This window comes from Natator depressus, chromosome 2 (genome assembly GCF_965152275.1).
Source record: "Natator depressus isolate rNatDep1 chromosome 2, rNatDep2.hap1, whole genome shotgun sequence".
NCBI classification, from domain to species: domain Eukaryota; kingdom Metazoa; phylum Chordata; order Testudines; family Cheloniidae; genus Natator; species Natator depressus.
This window is the reverse complement of record NC_134235.1, coordinates 231,079,994-231,098,194: the sequence shown is the minus strand read 5'-3', so window position 1 is coordinate 231,098,194 and position 18,201 is coordinate 231,079,994. Positions and strand designations below refer to the sequence as shown.

The window sequence follows — 18,201 nt, the reverse complement described above, 5'->3', positions numbered from 1 at the left end:
TGTCGTAATAAATGTTGCATGTTAAATTGCAGTTTTCCATTAAGGTGGAAATAAAGTATTTTCAACCCAGGTCATGAAAGGGCATATTTCTGTAATGCTGTAATTCTATAATTCCTAGTATTTAAAAAAAATTAATGTGCTTATTTCCAGGAAACTGAAGATATACTGTGTTCTGGAACAGGCAAAGGAAGTAATAATGCATCAGAAAAGCTTTCTAATACACAATTACTGAATGCAAAAGACATTACAGCCTTGAAGAAGAAGGAACTTGAGTTTGCCATCTCTCCCATTGGTAGCAATGACTCTGGCTGTAGGCATGATGCAAAAATTGAGCATTTTGATGGAGGGGACACTCCTGTGACTGCATCAGATGTGAAAGATCTAGTCAGAAAATGTCTTTCTGAAAATAAGGCTTGGGAAGAAAAACTTGTTGTGGAAAGAACTGGTGTGGCTAATGAGACAGGAAAATCTTCCAATCGCCAGCAGTCATGCCCATGGTTGGTTGACCCTTCCAAATGCATCAAAGAGGAGGACATTCTTGAAAAGCCAGGTGTAAAAAGAAGCTTTGAACTAGTTGACACCAGTCCTTTTCAAGAACTTAACTATGTCAAAAAAAGCAATGCAGAATATAAACGCGGCTGTCAAATCTCAGAATTTCAGGCAAACCAAAGCACAGGTTTAACAACGGAAATCCAGTGTTTAATGCTTTCTGGTGGTGGAGGTCTACAGGAGACCCATAAAAATGAAGAAAAAGCTAAGGACTCCATCTATAGGAAGCAAACATCAGAAAAGTCAGCCACTCCAATAATAGCTAAGAATCTTATGCATGAGCTAAATGCAGATTGTGAAAAAGACAGTAAAAAGGAATATATTAACTCTAGTTTCTTATGCATTGATGATGAAAAACCTCTTGGAATCTTGAGTGCAGACTCTGATTTATCCCTCCCTGAGATTTCTGTTACAGAGAGCCATTTAGAAAAGCAGCTTTCAGACCTGGATAAGAGTATTAAAGAACTTTCCTTTGAGGAGTCAAAAACTGAGGACATGTCAGTAATGTCATCCTGTTGTAAAGATGCCTCACCAAGAGATGAGGAAGAGAATATTGTCCAGGACAGCAAGCCTTTGTGCCATGAACAGGATAATGTCCTGAAATGTTTGGTTGAAACTCATACTGACATAATCTCTTCTCCGTCAGAGGAGATGATGAAAACATTGAACCTCCTTAAAAAAAATGTTGTAGCTTTTCGAAGTTATAACAGTCCAATTAATGTGTCCAATGCATCTGAGCCATCAAGAATTAGCCTGGCTTCTTTAGATGTGATGGATCTCTCTCCTGCTTGTAGTGGCTCTTACCCCATGGCTATTACCCCAGCACAAAAGGGAAGATCTTATAGGGTTTATCAGGTATGTGTCCAAGTGTTGTAGTGGTAACTAGTATGTACATGTGGTCATTGATTAAATTATTTGATATTATAGTATGAAAGAATCGAACAAAGGCAAGCAGAGAGAGCTTTTCAAAAGGTCAGACTTCGAGTGGATGCACATGCATTGCCAAAATTATTGCCTTTCAGCAAGAGTGTAGCGACACTCACTTATCACCTACAATTTGGCCTCTGAAAAATGCTGTCTCAGTCTGCCCTTCTGCAAGGGAAGATCCTTTGCTCAGAACTAGGCAAGGACAATTAAAAAGGGATGTACTCCTTTACTTTTGTCTCACTACACACTCTTGGAGCAGTGAGACATTTCCTTTGGGCCACTTATTGTGGGAGTCTTTAGGTTTTCTGTTGGCCTGTGTTTCTTTCTTGACTCTTCTTTTCCTAGTGCAGTATGAATGCTGCTGAGTGTTTGGCAGTTGCTGTTCTGCTTCATGTTTTATCTCCCTGTGTTGTTGATGCTGTGATGCATTCTGTCCGTTTCGATTTAAGAGCATGTCACTATGACTGATGCAAAGAAAAACTTCTGTATGCAGGGTGTGAAGTTTTCATTTTGACTGCAGTAATCCTAATTATATTCACAATTATATAAATACATAAGTTTACTGTTGTTGAAATATGTATAGCCCTGCTGTCTGGACTTTAGAGAAATCACTGTTATATTAAGTAGCCCATAGGAGGAAGGAACGGTAAGACTGTGTTTCAGTCCCCAGTGGCTGCTATTGTATTATTATTGGGTGTTATGAAAGCTTAATCTAGTAATAGTAACTGTAACTGTTGCTAGGAAGGGGGAGCTGATATAGGAGAGAGGGAATTGTTAAAATGTTCTCAGTGTTAGCAGTATGTGCTGAATGTCCCTGGCAGACTAAAGGAGAGTATTCAATGTATTAACTTTTAAAAACCCACTTTTTCTTTCCTGTGAATATCTGAACTTTTTTGGATTGCTAGCTCCTGCTTTACTGTGAAATCACATCAACCATGAAACTTAGCTGTAGCATGGAGTTCAGCCTGCACAGACTTAGGGCAGCAACTGCTTTATCTTCTATACAAGGTGGTCTTACAGATTTTTATTTTTTTTAAATAATTTTAGACTATACATTTAGGTATAGAATTTTTATGTAGTAAAACTGAATCCTGTAAAGTCAACCTAGTATTAAAATGGGACCTATGTGCCTTTCTGTGGGCAGGTTCTGTTGCTAATATGACAGTAAACATAGTGTACATTGGACTATTGCATCAAAGATGAAGTTAGGGATCAAGTGAGGTCTACATATCTGGGACTTACGGGAATCTCTATTCTGAAAAGTGATTATGTAACATACACTGTGTTTATTCAGTAGCATCTGCTTGTTTTAGTGGAAAAAAGTAAGATTTTACTCTGTCAATCGTTAAGTGCCAGAATAACTATGGAGAACGTATTGGATTATCTTCAAGCTCATGTCAATTGTTGTTAATGAAGTACCGTTTTAAGGCAATTAGTTGAAATCCAGTTGTCTTCAAATAATGCACTGTGCAGCTGCACTGGAAGTAAGACTCACATAGGTTTAACACTGGGCAGAATTTCACCTGCAGAATCTTTATTACTGAAGATTAATATATAGCTCAAAGAACCCAGCTTGACTTCCAGATCCCAGGCTGTCAACAGGGCAGACAACTTAAAAACAACAAAAGCCATATTACAAGTAAACAGAGTAAATCTGGGATGTAATAGCCATGGAATCCCATGATGCCAAATTCCAGTTTTTAGATGAGCGTTACAATTTAAGATATATTGAATACATATGCATATATATCCACTTTAGCCTGGTTATTGAACACACATTGCTAAAAGCTGAGGCTATCTGGACAATCCCCAGTATAAATTACCTTTGAGATTCATAGTGGGAGGAGTAATTTTAATGGCTGTAAGAAGACTGATATTCTTTCATTTATTTAAGAAAAATTGCTTTCTATGACTCCATGACACTAGAGCAGTTGTTCAGTTAGAATTCTCATTTATAGTGAAGGAATGGGACTCACTCATTCTTATGCTTTGGGATAGCTGAAATTCATTCAGCAAAAAAAGATGCACAACCTGTTGCAGTTCTGACTGCAATTTGTTGTGTGAAGACTGGGCAATAAGCACGCTTTTTGGAACTTGGAAATAAAATACTACTAATGTATAAGTTGTAAGACGTATCTTTGATTCATATGAAAATTATTTAAATCTTAAATTAATTGTCAGTATTTTTACTGGGAGGGGAAATAGACTATTGGCTCTTTGTATAACATTTGTATATGAAATCTTTTCTCTGTTTTTTGGCATAAGACACCTAATCAGGGAAATGCTGACACACCATATAGGACTCCAAAGAGTGTAAGAAGAGGGGCTGCCCCAGTGGAAGGTGAACGCATTTTAGGAACCCCAGACTACCTGGCACCTGAGTTGCTATTAGCAAAGCCTCATGGTAAGAAATATTTTTATAAATGCAAGAATGTGACTAATGTTTAAAACACATTTTTTAGACACTTGGGGCTGGATTTGTAAAGGTATTAAGGTGCCTAAAGATGCAGATAGGTGTTTAGGCGGATCTTCAAAAATGCGTAACTTCCATTGATTTCAAATGGAGTTAGGTATATTTTCAAGAGCTCCTGGCACCTAGGTGTGCACCTATATGCATCTTTACATGCATAAATACCTTTGAAAACCTGGCCCTTGCTCCTTAATTTTGGATTAGGCATTTGGATATTTCCAAAATCGAGTCCAGAATTAGAGGGATGTTGAAAAGTGGCTATTACAATCATATTTTCTCATAAAATAAGTTTCATTCCATTTATATCAAAGAGAGCTAACTTGTGGATTTAATGAAAATCATAAAAATACACATTGATTCAGTGCAGTATTTCCATTGAATATTCAGGTGGGCTGATTGTGTCACCATCTTTATTTTGAGTGAAAAATGGTAACAGATTTGAAGACTTCTTAAAGGAAACAAAATATCACCTTACTAATCTGGACTAATTGGGGTCTGATCCAAGTCAATGGAAAGAGTGCCTCAGACAAATTGCAAATTAATCTTGCAAATTATCAAGAAAGCAAACAAGCACAATTAAAAACAAAAAAACAAGGCTTGTGCATCACAAAATGTGTTGAATTCATTTGATGATTGTACTTTTATTTGCTATTGAATTGTATACTCGTAGATTTTCTGTAGTATATTTTGTAAAATTAATGAATTATTAGTGATTTCAGACCTCATATGGAACTCTATTAAATCTGTATTGAGAAATAGGGAGACCATTAATTTGTGAATCACCAGTTCATACATAAATGATAGTGAAGTTCTTCTATACAACTAAACTACATTGTTTCAGTACAATTAAAATACTAGTTATTCTTTTAACATTATAACTTAAATAGCTAAACAAATATTTCCTAAATAAGAATATGATGTCATACTTTGCACTTCTACTTTCACACAGTCTTCCATCTCCGGATCTCAGAACACCTTACAAACATTAAATCTCAACATCCTTATTATGTGGCATAATCTACACATTTAATGAAAGGGAAACTGAGATTCTTCTTTGAGTGCTTGCTCATGTCCATTCCATGATAGGTGTGCACGCGTGCCACGTGCACAATTGCTGGAAATTTTTACCTTAGGGGTATCTGTAGGACCAGCTGTAGTGCCCCTGGAGCCGCATGTGTATGCACCACTATAAGGGACGCCACCAGCTCCACACCCTCTTGAGTTCCTTCTTGCCGCCCATGATGGTTGCTTGGAATGATCCCTCATGCTCTTGCAATGCTTTCCAAGTGGTTTGGACTTTGTAGTCTATTGTATAGTAGTATACAGTTATTGGTCAGTATTAGTGTATATAGTGTGAATAGTGGTCCCTGTCGTTGAGGGACTCTCGTCCCAAGGGCTGGGCATGCCCCGGTCCCCAGGCTTCAAGTTATGTACATCCTGCAGCAATCCCATGCCAGTCAGTGACCTGCACTCACTGTCTAAAGTGCCACGGGGAAACTTGTGTTAAAGAGAAGTGCCAGATTTGCAGAGGCTTCAGACCACGCACTCATGGAGGCAGCCCTCAGACCAGCCTTGGAGCCAAGTCGCTCTGAATCAGTGCTTAGCCCTTTGGCTTCCATGTGAAGTGCTGCACCAGCACCATGCTCTTCCCGGGACCGTTCTCCACCCCTGGTTCGAAGGAAGAAGTATAAGAAACACCAAGCCAAGAGAGGGTGCTCTGCAGTGCTGAAGAGGGACAAGTGGGAGTGGCTGACACAGTGAGACTCATGCCGGTCTGCTCATCTCCCCAGAGCCATAATCGGCTCTGGCAACTCCACCTAGAGCACTTTGTCCAGTCTGGGTCCCACTTCTGACTCCAGGGAGCAGTCATGGAACCTTGAGCCTACAGGCCCCTTCGACTCTTGTGGCTTTCCAGAGACAAAGGATATGATGTCCCTCCCAATCCCGCCCACCCCTCAAAGCCCCCTGCCAGCCAGGGCTACTGGGGATATAAGGGATCAAGAGTTGGTGCGCTCCATTGGAGCACTGACCATCATGGAACTGTCCAGAGGAAAACCTTCCATGATCCTGCTGCAACGGTCTCCAACCCGTCATCTGTCACTGGTTTCCCAGCACCGCCTGGAGGCGGAAGCAGGTATGATGCCACCATTGTCTCTGAGAGAATAATCCTCTTCACAGTCTGAGGGGGAATCCTTCACCCTGCCGAAGAAGTACCAGTACGCAACCTACGCATCAGACTTCGGTACAGCCCCGCAGCTGGCGCTTGACCACCAGGCACCTGGCCAATGCAGTGGCAGTATTGGAACCCGTGGGAGTTTCCCTGGTACCGGGGCCCCCTTCCCATCGTTCATACTCCGTGGTGTCCAAGAGGTGAGCCACTGTTTCGTCCTGCCTGGCACTGGACCCTGACTCCACTACCAACCCCGTACAGTAACTCCTCACTTAAAGTCGTCCCGGTTAACGTTGTTTCGTTGTTACGTTGCTGATTAGGGAACATGCTCGTTTAAAGTTGTGCAGTTCTCCCTTATAACATTGTTTGGCAGCTGCCCGCTTTGTCCACTGCTTGCAGGAAGAGCAGCCCATTGCAGCTAGCTGGTGGGGGCTTGGAACCAGGGTGGACCAGCAGCCCCCCTATCAGCTCCCTGCTCCCCTAAGTTCCCTGTGCAGCAGCTGCCCAGCAGGCTACCAATTGCCAGCAGTTCAGCTATCCCTCCCCCCACTGCCATGTGCTGCTCCTGCCCTCTACCTTGGAGCTGTTCCCGGGAGCCTCTTGCTTGCTGTGCAGGGGAGGGAGGAAGAGGGGGACTAATGTCAGGGTGTCCCCCTCCCCCCTATTCTTGCCCCCCACTTACCCCCTTCTCCATACAGGAACGGGGGAGACACAACAGGGTTCAGGATAGAGAGAGCTGGCCGCAGTTGCTGTCTCAACTTCCTAATCTTTTTAAAAGCAATGTACTTAGTGTGGTGTCAGCATACTTAAAGGGGCAATGCGCATCTCTCTCTCTCTCACTCACACAGGGTGTGTGTCTCTGTATCTGTCTGCCGTGCAGTCTCCCCTCCCTCCATTCCTGCTGCCTTGTAGAGTGTGAGGCTACATGAACAACAATGTGTTAACCCTTGAGGGCTCAGCCAAATGTTAGTTCATTGTTTAGCAGTAAGGCATTCCCTAGGAAATGTCCCTCCCTCTTCCACCCTCTAACTTCACCATCTCAACTAAGCTTCACAATCATCATTGCTGTGTACAGTATTAAATTGTTTGTTTAAAACTTTGTATGGTGGGGTGTTAGGTTCCAGGGAAGCTAATCCCCCCCCCCCCCATTTACATTAATTCGTAGGGAAAATGGGATTCGCTTAATGTTGTTTCACTTAAAGTCGCATTTTTCAGGAACATAACTACAACTTTAAGCAAGGAGTTACTGTACCAAGGTCCCAGAAGTGGCCCCAATGGAAGTGTTGCAGGTGGAGGAGGAAGAAGCAGCCCCTCCTCCAGTACTAGCCTCTCCCTAGTCATCCCCATATGAGGCGATCGCAGGCCCTAGTAACCTCCTTCCACCAGATGACATCAAGAGCTCCTGAAACAGGTTGCCGCAAACTTGGGACTGAAAGCTGAGGAGCTGAAGGAGTCTGTGTACAGCTTAAGTGATAGCCTGGCTGCAGCGGCTCCCTCTGTTAATGAGGTGGCATTGGAATCTGTCAGAGTACTATGGCAGACCCCTTCATCTCTGCCCCCATCTCAAAAAGGGCAGAGAAATACTACGTACCGGCCAGCGGGTTCAAGTCCCTGTACTCGTTCCCATCACTCCCCCAGGGTCCTTGATGGTGTTGGCTGCAAACGAGCGTGACAAACAGGGCAGTTGAGCACTACCTCAAAAAATTGGACCTGTTCGGATGCAAGGTTTCTTCAACTGGCAGCCTCCAGCTAAATATCTCTAACCAGCAGGCATTGCTGGGGAGGTACGATTTTAACCTGTGGGACTCAATGGCCAAGTTCAAGGACTCCCTGCCACAGGAATCAAGGCAGGAGTTCATGGCCATCCTGGAGGAAGGCAAGATGGTGGCCAGGACCTCCCTCCAGGCAGCTCAGGATATGGCTGACTCAGCAGCCAGAACAATGGTGTCAGCGGTCACCATGAGGCGCTACTTGTGGCTCCAGTCATTGGGCATCATGAAGTGCAGCAGTCCATCCAGGACCTCTCCTTCAAGGATACCTCCCTGTTCTCCAAACAGACCTCAGCAGCCTCCTAGGTTTCCAGCACCTCCAAGGCAAGAGCCCTACAACATAAAGGCAAAGGGCTATAATGTCATCAACCCCTACCTTCTGCCTCAGCTTCAGTCGGGCTCATGTAGGTACTGCAGCGGGGCGAGGCAGACCTTTCGAAGGTACACCCAAGGATGGTATATCAGACTCGGCTCCAAATCTATGCCCCCTTCCACCCAGTGTGGTCTTACATAACATCACACCGCTGAGTGATCAGCACTGTAACAGTCGGTTACACCCTCCAGTTTTCGTCCACCCCTCCCTCCCACCCCCATCCTTCCTCAGACACCCTTCTCACAAACAGCTTCTCGTCTAGGAGGTGCAAGCCCTCTTATGTGTGGGACTTGTTGAGGAGGATCATAAAGATTTGAGAGGGGAGGGATTTTACTCCCAATATTTCCTAAACCTGAAAGCCAAAGGGGTCTACAGACCATCCTGGACCTGTTTAGCCCAACAAATATATCAAGAAACTGAAGTTCCACATGGTGTCCCTAATCTCCATCATTCCCTCCCTGGATCCAGGAGACTGGTATGCTGTTCTCGATTTGAAGGATGGTTATTTCCACATTTCCATTTTCTCTGGGAATGGGAGATTCCTCAGGTTTGTGGTGGGCCAACACCACTACCAATTCACCACGCTTCCCTTTGGCCTGTTGGCAGCCCCACAAGTTTTCACAAAGCGTATGGCAGTAGTTGCTGTCTTCTTCAGACATCGAGGAGTACAAGTCTACCCATACTTTGGAGATTGGGTGATCAAAGACCTCTCACAGGTCCAGGTTCGGTTCAGCACAGCATTGGCATAGTATGGGTCACCTTTCAGGCACCGGGTCTGTTAATAAACGAGCAGAAGTCAACGTTGGTCCTGGCTCACAAAATAGAGTTCATCCGGGCAGTACTCAACTCCACCCGGCCAAGGTCTATTTACCAAAGGCCAGATTCCGAACTATATCAGACCTGATCACCCAGGTCGCAGGCCATCCTTTTACAACTGCCCAGGTCTGCCTCAAACTGTTGGGTCACATGGTGGCATATACCTATGTGGTGCAGTGCACGCGGCTATGATTCAGACCCCTACAGATGTGGCTGGAGTCGGTCTACTCCCCGGGCAGACACCACTTGGACTTGGTACTCACAATTCCACTGCCCATCCTAGCTTCACTGACTTGGTGGAGAGACCCGTGTTCTGTAATGAAGGGGGGATCCTTTGCCACCCTGCATCTGTTGGTAGCCTTGGTTTTGGACATGTCAGACTTAGGGTGGGGAGCCCACCTCGACAATTTCAGGGTCTCTGGTGCAAGGAAAAACTCTTCCTGCCTGTAAATGTCAGGAAACTCAGGGCAATACGCTGGGCTTGCCAGGTGTTCCTTCCCCAGATCTCAGGCAGGGTGGTGGTGGTCTTGAGGGATAACACAGCCTCAACGTTTTACATTAACAAGCAGAGGGAAGCTCGCTCTTCAGCCCTGTGTCAAGAATTCCTCCAGCTCTGGGACTTCTGTGAGAAGCACGCCTGTCATCTCAAGGTGTGTCACCTTATGGTAGCCTGGAATGCACGGGTCACCTCAGCAGGTGCTTTTTCTTTCACCATGAGTGGGCTCTTCACCGGGAGGTCGCCAGTGTCTCCTCTTCAGGAAATGGGGACCTCCCCAGGTGGATCTGTTCACCACCAGACAGAACAAGAAATGCCATCAGTTCTGTTCACTGTGTGGGCTCAGCAGGGGCTCCTTCTCTGATGCCTTCCTGCTCTCATGGGCAGACTGCCTACTATGTGCCTTCCCACCGATCCCCTTGATTTACAAGGCCCTCTTAAAGATCAAGAGGGACAAGGTGAAGGTTATCCTGATAGCTCTGGTGTGGCCATGCCAACATTGGTTCGGCATGCTTCTGGACCTCTCAGTGACAGCTCCACTTGCGCTCCCACACCATCTCAACTTGATTTCACAAGACCACGGCCAGTTGCTTCACCCTAACCTCGCCTCCCTGCACCTGGCTGGCATGGCTGCTGCATGGCTGAACCCTGAAGAGCAGGCCTGCTCAATAGATGTTCAAGAAGTCCTGCTAGGTAGCAGAAAGCTTTTCACCAGGGCTACCTATTTAGCTAAGTGGAAACATTTCACTTGTTGGGTCTCCGAACGGAATCTTACACCATCCTGGTTTTCTCTGCAATCTATCTTGGATTATCTGCTCCATCTAAACATCAAGGTCTGGTTCTCTCTTCTATTAAGGTTCACTTGGCAGCCATCTCGGTCTTCCACCCTCCAGTGCAGGGCAGATCAGAGTTCTCCCATGAGATGATGGTCCAGTTTCTCAAGAGCTTGGAAAGACTCTACCTTCAGGTTCGTGACCTGATTTCCCCGTGGGACTTAAACCTGGTCATGTTGAAGCTCATGGGGACTCCTCCTTTGAGTCGTTGGCATCTTACTCTTTACTGCTTCTCTCTTGGAAGATCACCTTCCTGGTGGTGATCACTTCGGCCAGAAGCGTCTCCAAGATCAAAGCACTGACATCAGAAGCCCTTATATAGTGTTCTTCAAGGACAAGGTCCAGCTGCGCCCCCATCTGACTTTTCCTACAAAAGGTGGTGGTGCAATTCCATAACAACCAGGACATTTTTTTGCCTGTCTTATTTCAAAATCTCACAAGACCGCTGAGGAATGTCTGCGCCATACATTAGAGGTTAGGTGGGCCCTGGTCTTCTATATTGAGAGAACTAAGTCCTTCCGCAAGTCTATGCAACTCTTTGTAACAGTAGTGGAAAGGATGAGAGGGTTACTTGTATCATCCCAAAGAATCTCGTCCTGGCTAACCGCCTGTATCCGAGCTTGCTACAGGCAGGCAAAGGTCCCACCTCTGGCCATCGTGACCACCCTCATTCCACGAGAGCTCAGGCTTCGTCAGCAGCGTTCCTCATGCAGGTACCAATCCAGGACATCAGCAGAGCTGCAGCATGGTTGTCGATTCATACCTTTGCATCCAACTATGCCATCACACAATAGGACCGTGACCAGGCCAGTTTCGGGAGAGCAGTGTTGCAATCTACATGTCCATGAACTCCAAGCCCACCTCCAGGGGTACTGCTTGTGAGTCACCTAGCATGGAGTATGTATGAGCAAGCTCTCAAAGAAGAAAAAAGTTACTAACCTTTCATAACTGTTGTTCTTTGAGTTGTGTTGCTCATGTTTATTCCATGGCCCACCCTCCTACCCTGCTGTCGGAGTTACCAGCAAGAAGGAACTTTGAAAGTGCGGAGCTGGCAGCATTCCTTTTATCGGCGCATACGTATGCGGCTCCAGAGAGCACTAGAGCTGGTCCTATGGATGCCACTAAGAGAAAAAACTCCAGCAACTGTGCACACGGCACACACACACCTAGCATGGTTACAAAAGATTAATAACCATTTTTTCAGAATGATTTACTGAAGACCATGCAGGAAATCTATGCAGACCTAGGAATAGGAACCCGTGGTGAAATCCAAGCCCCATTGACTTCAGTGGAGCCAGGTCTTCAACCCAGCACTCTTTACTCCCTAGTGCTTTAGCTAAATACCATCCTTCCTCAAAATATTTTTAGGTTTGGTTAAATTAGCTGTTGAACCAACTGTTAATTTATAGAACTTGCCTTGCAATTTGAAGCAGTCCTGATTTCCATTTTTCTAGTGGTAAAGCAAAATTCCAGCCCAACTTTACATAATAAAATTGACAAGAAGGGGGAGCTTCCTGTTCAGTTATTCTTTTTACTTAAAACTCTTAGTGTGATTTACTCTTTGTAATTCGAGTATATTTTACACTGGCATTTTTTTTTTAAAGGTACTGACCTATAAAATTGTTTCTTTAAAAATGTAAAGATTAGCTTTCCAATACATAGTATCAATGAGGCATCTTCATTGTTTGTTTACTTTTATCCCATATACTTGGAGACCCAATAAAATTCTGTCTGGCTTCTGCTACTGGTATTTGTAGAGTTCTCCAAGTTAGAGGGTGAAATGAATTAACAAGCAGAAACTAAGAAAGATATGATCTTCTTTGAGTGCTTGCTTATGTCTATTCCAAGTTGGTGGGTGTGTGTGTGTGCTGCATGCACAGTCGTCAGAAGGTTTTTCCCCTAGTGGTACCTATTGGGTTGGCTGTGCAGCCCCCTGGAGTTGCACCTTTATGGCGGCGTATATAGGTCCCTACCGACCCACCACCTCCTCAGTTCCTTCTTAACACCCGTGATGGTCATTGGAGCTGCTTCTCTCTCTCCTATGACAAGTGATTTTCTTTGTATCCTGTAAATAATTAGTGTTGTAAAAATAGTATTATAGTAAGATAGATAAGTTCCTGTTTAGGGTCCCCCACCACCATGTTCTTCCCCTCCCAGGGACCAAGGCATGCCTTGGTCTTAAGGGTTCAAGGATGCTGGTCCTGCCGGAAGCCTATGCCCAGAGGCAACCCCACAACTCTTGTTTAAAGTGCTTGGGAGAAGCCCACCAGACCAACAGGTGCAAAATCTGTAAAGGCTTCCACCCAAGAACCCAAAAGGAGAGGGACTTTAGATAAAAATTGCTCCTCCTGGAGTCAGCTCTCCATCCTCAGCTGGCTCAGCCTGTGTCAGACCTGAAACAAAGCACTTTGATGCAGAGCGCACCGGCCTCCATGAGAGAGCCTGGGGTACTGAAGAGGGACTTGGTGTTGAGGATCTCTAGACCCCGCCACTCTCTGGCACCGAAGACCTCCAGTGCAGTTACTCAGCACCACTTGCATTTGCTGGTGACGCACAAGAAGCAGAAGAAATCCAATAGAGGACATTTGCTCACAACTAGAGCAGTGGAGCGTGAAAGCGTTTAGTGGAATACATCCCGCGCTGGGACATTCAGCCCCTACTCCAGTTAACCGGCACCATCAACTCTGGCCTCGCAGGGAAGTCCGTCGACTCCGTTGCTGGTGGACTCCCCTGCACGGGAGAGCCAGGTGGAGGAGTTGGATCTTCGTTCTACCCTAGACACATTCGAAGCAGCCAGGGACCTCATAGCTATGACAGCTTCACAGTCCCCGGCACAGCAGAGAAACACTGTGCCTTCCAAGGGCAAACTGGCCATGATGCAGCACCAGTCACCTTCCCCTCGGCACCACTCTCCGCCACTGCCTCATTTGGCACTGCCATGGTCACTGAGAACAGAGTCATCTTCAGATTCAGAGGCGGAATCATATGTGTCGAAACAGAGCCAGCAACAATTGAGACAGGAGAAGGGGCACCAGTTCCCTATGATGCCCTGGCCACCGCAATGGACCCTGTGGACATACCACCAAGCCCAGGGACCAGGCTCTCTGTTGGTCACCTCGGAAAGGTGGGCTCCTCCGACATCATCAATAGCCAGGGTGGATTTGATTTAAATCCAGTTGATTTAAATGACTAGTCAGGAAGACTCGATTTAATCATGGATTTCTACATAAAAGTGCGTTCTTGGTGGTGGTTATAACCTTAATACATATTCTTCACAACTCGGAGATAGATGTAAGTTTCATTTTTAGAAGGTACACTACATTTTTTTTTAAGTGACTTATTTTGAAAAGTTTTCAGATTAGTTTTACAGCTATATCAGAAAATGAATTATTGTTTAGTTATTTCATTTACCAAAGATAATTGAAGCAGATAGTTCATCTCCCAATGACTTCATAAATAGCTCCAATTCAACAGGTTAATCATTAATATTTGGAGGATTTTCTTGCCATGCTGTATTAGGAGGAGAACATCACCAGACAGATATTTAAATTGTTTTATTTAATTAAAACAATGTTATGTATTCTGGCTTTTTTTCTTCAACAGCAAACATATAATATTACAACAAAACAAGCATATGAATTTTTGAATTTAGTTTAAACATTCACATTTTTTAAAATCAGGTTTGTTTTTTGTTAAAATTGTTTTTAACTAAAATAGTTAAATGAAATATTTAAAATATAATATAAAAATCAACTGTGTCAGCCAGGTCAACGTATAAATATATATATTAATCAACTGTGTCAGCCAGGTCAATGTGAGAAACTTAAAATATTGGCTTCTGCAGCTAACTCAGTTGTCTTCACCTTTCATTTTCCTGTTTGTTCATAATCTGGAAAAGAAAAAAGCTTTCTTGCTTTTTCAGGTCCCAAACTCTTTCTCAATTTGGAATGAATTAGTCCAAAGGAAGAAAATATTCTTTCTACACCGGCAGAAGAAGCTACTGCTGTTAAAAGGTGGCAACGCGACCTGATTTTCAGTGGCACTCACACTGCCCAGGTCCTGGCCACCAGTCTGGGGGGCTCTGCATTTTAATTTAATTTTAAATGAAGCTTCTTAAACATTTTAAAAACCTTATTTACTTTACATACAACAATAGTTTAGTTATATGTTATAGACTTATAGAAAGAGACCTTCTAAAAACGTTAAAATGTATTATTGGCACGCGAAACCGTAAATTAGAGTGAATAAATGAAGACTTGACACACCTTTCTGAAAGGTTGCTGACCCCTGCTTTAAAACATCATCATCAAACACATATTTCTTGAATGGTTCACTCTTAGCTCTGAAGTTTATTATAGTTGGCATTATGGAGGGATGATTGCTTGATGTCCATGTCCTAGCCAACTCCCCTTCTTCAGCAGTTAAGGTTTCATCCGGGTACCGAGTATTGAGAATATTTGCAAGAAAATGAGCTGCAGATAGTGCTTGTCCCGTTCTTTTTTTTTTAATGCTTGTAATTTAACTCTTGTCATTGCATATTTTTCTTTTTAAGATCTCACTCAGTTCCTTCCAAATTTCAACAGTGTCAGCAATAAAACAGCTATTTCCCCTCATTTTATTCAAGGCTACAGAAATAGGCTTCAGAGTACTCAGCATGTGTTCAACATTTCTCTTGCGCCCAATGTTGAGAACTTTGGCTGTGACAGTGCCATCTATTTTTTTTCTCACGATTTTGTTCACAAACTGTCATCAGATTAGGCCAGTTCTTGATATAGTGCTCAAAACAGTCCACTACTGAGTTCCAGCGCACGTCTTGTGGGAGAGTTAGCTTGGTTCGTCCCACTTTTTTCAGAGCAGCTGCTGCAAAGTGGTTGTTATGGAAGTATTTTGCAATTTCAACAACATTAGCCTTTATTTCTGGAACACCAAAGTCTTTGGCTAGGAGGTGCATAAAATGAGCACTGCAACCATATGTTATTAACTTGGGACTCTCTTCAAAATAATTTCTTCTCATCCTGGATACATTTGCAGCATTGTCTGTGATCAAGTTGTGTACTGGACATTTGCATTTTTTTCCCCCCAAAGTTTGTTATAGCTTTTACTGCTGCTACTTGTAAGTATTCTGCTGTGTGTGCATTTCCTGATGTATCAATTATTTCTGCAAGGAAGACATTCCTTTCTTCTGTTGTCACACAAGCACATACAACAGGGTCATTGTGGACATTGCTCCACCCATCAAGACTCAGGTTAACAATTGCACCCTCTAGACCTTTAGCACACTGCTCAATTTCTCTTTCATACACTTTATCCAGCAATTTGCCTGTAACATCTGCTCTGTTGGGTGGATTGTATCCTGGTCTTACTGACTAAACCATGTTAATGAAGTGTGGGTTCTCAATCAAATGGAAAGGAGAGTTTGTTGCATAAACAAACCGGGCAATTTTTTCATCAATTACCTCTTTGTAATCTGCTGGTTCTTATCACAAATTTATCTATGGTTGTTTCTGGATGATGGAGATTTTTTTTTTTTTCCTTTCTGCTACAGGTGATATACTGTGGCTATGTGACATACATGATGTGACTGAAACACTATCATTGGAGATAACTCTGAAACTATAGAAAATGATGGTGATCTTGAAGGTGGATAGTCTTCAGAATCCTGTATGTTGAGGATCGATTCTCCTAAACAAAATAAGTCAATGCAGTTATTTAATTATTATTACCACGCTGCTCATTTAGTATTACTCATTGCATTCACTGACACTCAGTACTACTTTAAAGGAGAAATTGTAAAAGGAAGATCTACCTATTTCAGCTATTTATTTTTTATCACAACTGCATCTAAAATTATAGTACATGAGAATTCAAGAATAGTCCAGAAGGAAGACAGGCAGTCCTTAAGAAAGAAGTATGAAATAAAAAAGTTTACCAATCTGAAGATCCTGCATGTTCAGACATGTTCCTTTCATCATCTTCAATTCAGCTCCCTCCTGAGAAGGGACACTTCTTATGATGTTTCATTCTGGCAAGCAGCTCTTGCATTTCTTTCTTGCATGATTTGCATTTTGCACGCATGCCTTTCTTACCCTCAGGTAGAGGAACTTCATTAAAATATTCTCAAACTGGGTCTCTTTTACAGTCTGCTGCCACTATAGGTTTTCCCTTCTAGTGAGAGAATAGTATGGTAGATCTCAAATCAATCAAGGCTACACTCAAAGACCTCTAGACTTCTGGAATATGCTGCTCAAACAGTTTCACTTTTTGCTTCTACTACCTGTCCCTCGCTTCTCACACTTATCTCCAGATGACTTCTTCTTGTCCAGATCTATTCCACCCCCAACAATCTTCTATTCATTGAACTTTTTGAAACTTTGCACTTTTAGAGAGAGGTAAGGGGTTGACTCTGTGTATACAAATTTGCAGAAGGACAATAGGGTTCAGGTCTGTTATTTCTCACCTCTACATATTATTTATTTTTAAAACATTTTTGCTGTTAACAAGCATGTTATCTCTGGAGACACAAATCCACAGTTTGAGAACTGCAAAACTAAGCATCTGTGATGGTATCTTCTAGACCAGTGGTTCTCAAAGCCAGTCCACAGCTTGTTCAGGGAAAGGCCCTGGCGGGCCGGACCGGTTTGTTTACCTGCCGCGTCCGCAGGTTCGGCCGATCGCGGCTCCCACCGGCCGTGGTTCGCTGCTCCAGGCCAATGGGGGCTGTGGGAAGGGCAGCCAGCACGTCCCTTGGCCCGCGCTGCTTCCCACAGCCCCCATTGGCCTGGAGCAGCAAACCGCGGCCAGTGGGAGCTACGATCGGCCGAACCTGCGGACGCGGCAGGTAAACAAACCGGTCCGGCCCGCCAGGGCCTTTCCCTGAACAAGCGGCGGACCGGCTTTGAGAACCACTGTTCTAGACTGAGCACTGAGTCCCATTGGGTAGATAGACAGATTAACCTAAATAATCTATACAGAAGCCTTTGGAACCCCATAAGATTGGGTCCTTAATCCATGGACTATTGGAACTCATTTACAAAACTTTTCTTAAACATTACATGAATATATTGTCTCATACTATAGAATTAGAATTTATAATCCCTATTCCATGATGAGATCTTTGAGCTATAATGTATCTTAATTAAAACTATCTTTAGATAGGTTTTTTTTCAAAAAGCTTTCATCAAAAAAATATTTTAAATTAAAAAAAAATCTTTTTTTCTTTTAAATCATTGATTTTTATCCACCCTGTCGATAGTTCAAGAACCACCACAGGGCTGAGAAGGCAGCACTGAGGCTGGTGCCATCGTTGGCACCATGCAAGAGACATCAGCGTAAGATGATTTCCGCGAACTGCAGGGACAAGAGGACCTGGTTCCGCTAAGAGCATCTTCCCCTGACGAGGCAGTGGTGGGCTCATCTGCCACATTGCCATCTATGGACAACAGAGCCCACCAGGAACTACTCAGGAGAGTGGCTCAGAACTTGGGCCTCCAGGCAGAGGTGGTGTCGAAGGAGATGGACCCTATGGTGGATGTCCTGACCCCTGAAGGTCCTTCAATGATGGTCTTACCCCTGATTAAGACCATCCAAAACACCACCAATACTCTATGGCAGACACCCACCTCTCCGTCTCTCCCCGTCCCAGCCAAAGGGGTTGAAAGAGAGTACTTTGTATCTGAGGGGTACGAATACCTATTTACTCCCCCTCAGCCGGGCACATTAGTTGTGGCGGCCGCAAATAAAAAAAAGAGGTCAGGGCAGTAGGGACCAACGCCCAAATGTAAAGATGCAAAGAAGCTGG

The 18,201-nt window shown here is 43.9% G+C and overlaps 2 protein-coding genes across 2 annotated transcripts in view; one reads left to right on the top strand and one right to left on the bottom strand.

Annotated features, from left to right (window-relative positions):
* Nucleotides 1–18,201, top strand: part of MASTL (microtubule associated serine/threonine kinase like) — a 45,661-nt gene that overhangs the window by 15,257 nt on the left and 12,203 nt on the right. The window contains exons 8-9 of the mRNA XM_074946128.1: nt 151–1,404; nt 3,742–3,880. Coding sequence (XP_074802229.1) covers nt 151–1,404; nt 3,742–3,880 — 1,393 coding nt within the window. The remainder of the gene's footprint in view (nt 1–150; nt 1,405–3,741; nt 3,881–18,201) is intronic.
* ACBD5 (acyl-CoA binding domain containing 5) overlaps nt 14,692–18,201 on the bottom strand; it is a 71,198-nt gene continuing 67,688 nt past the window's right edge. The window contains exon 14 of the mRNA XM_074946132.1: nt 14,692–16,085. Within this exon, the coding sequence (XP_074802233.1) occupies nt 16,055–16,085 (31 nt within the window). The 3' untranslated portion in view covers nt 14,692–16,054. The remainder of the gene's footprint in view (nt 16,086–18,201) is intronic.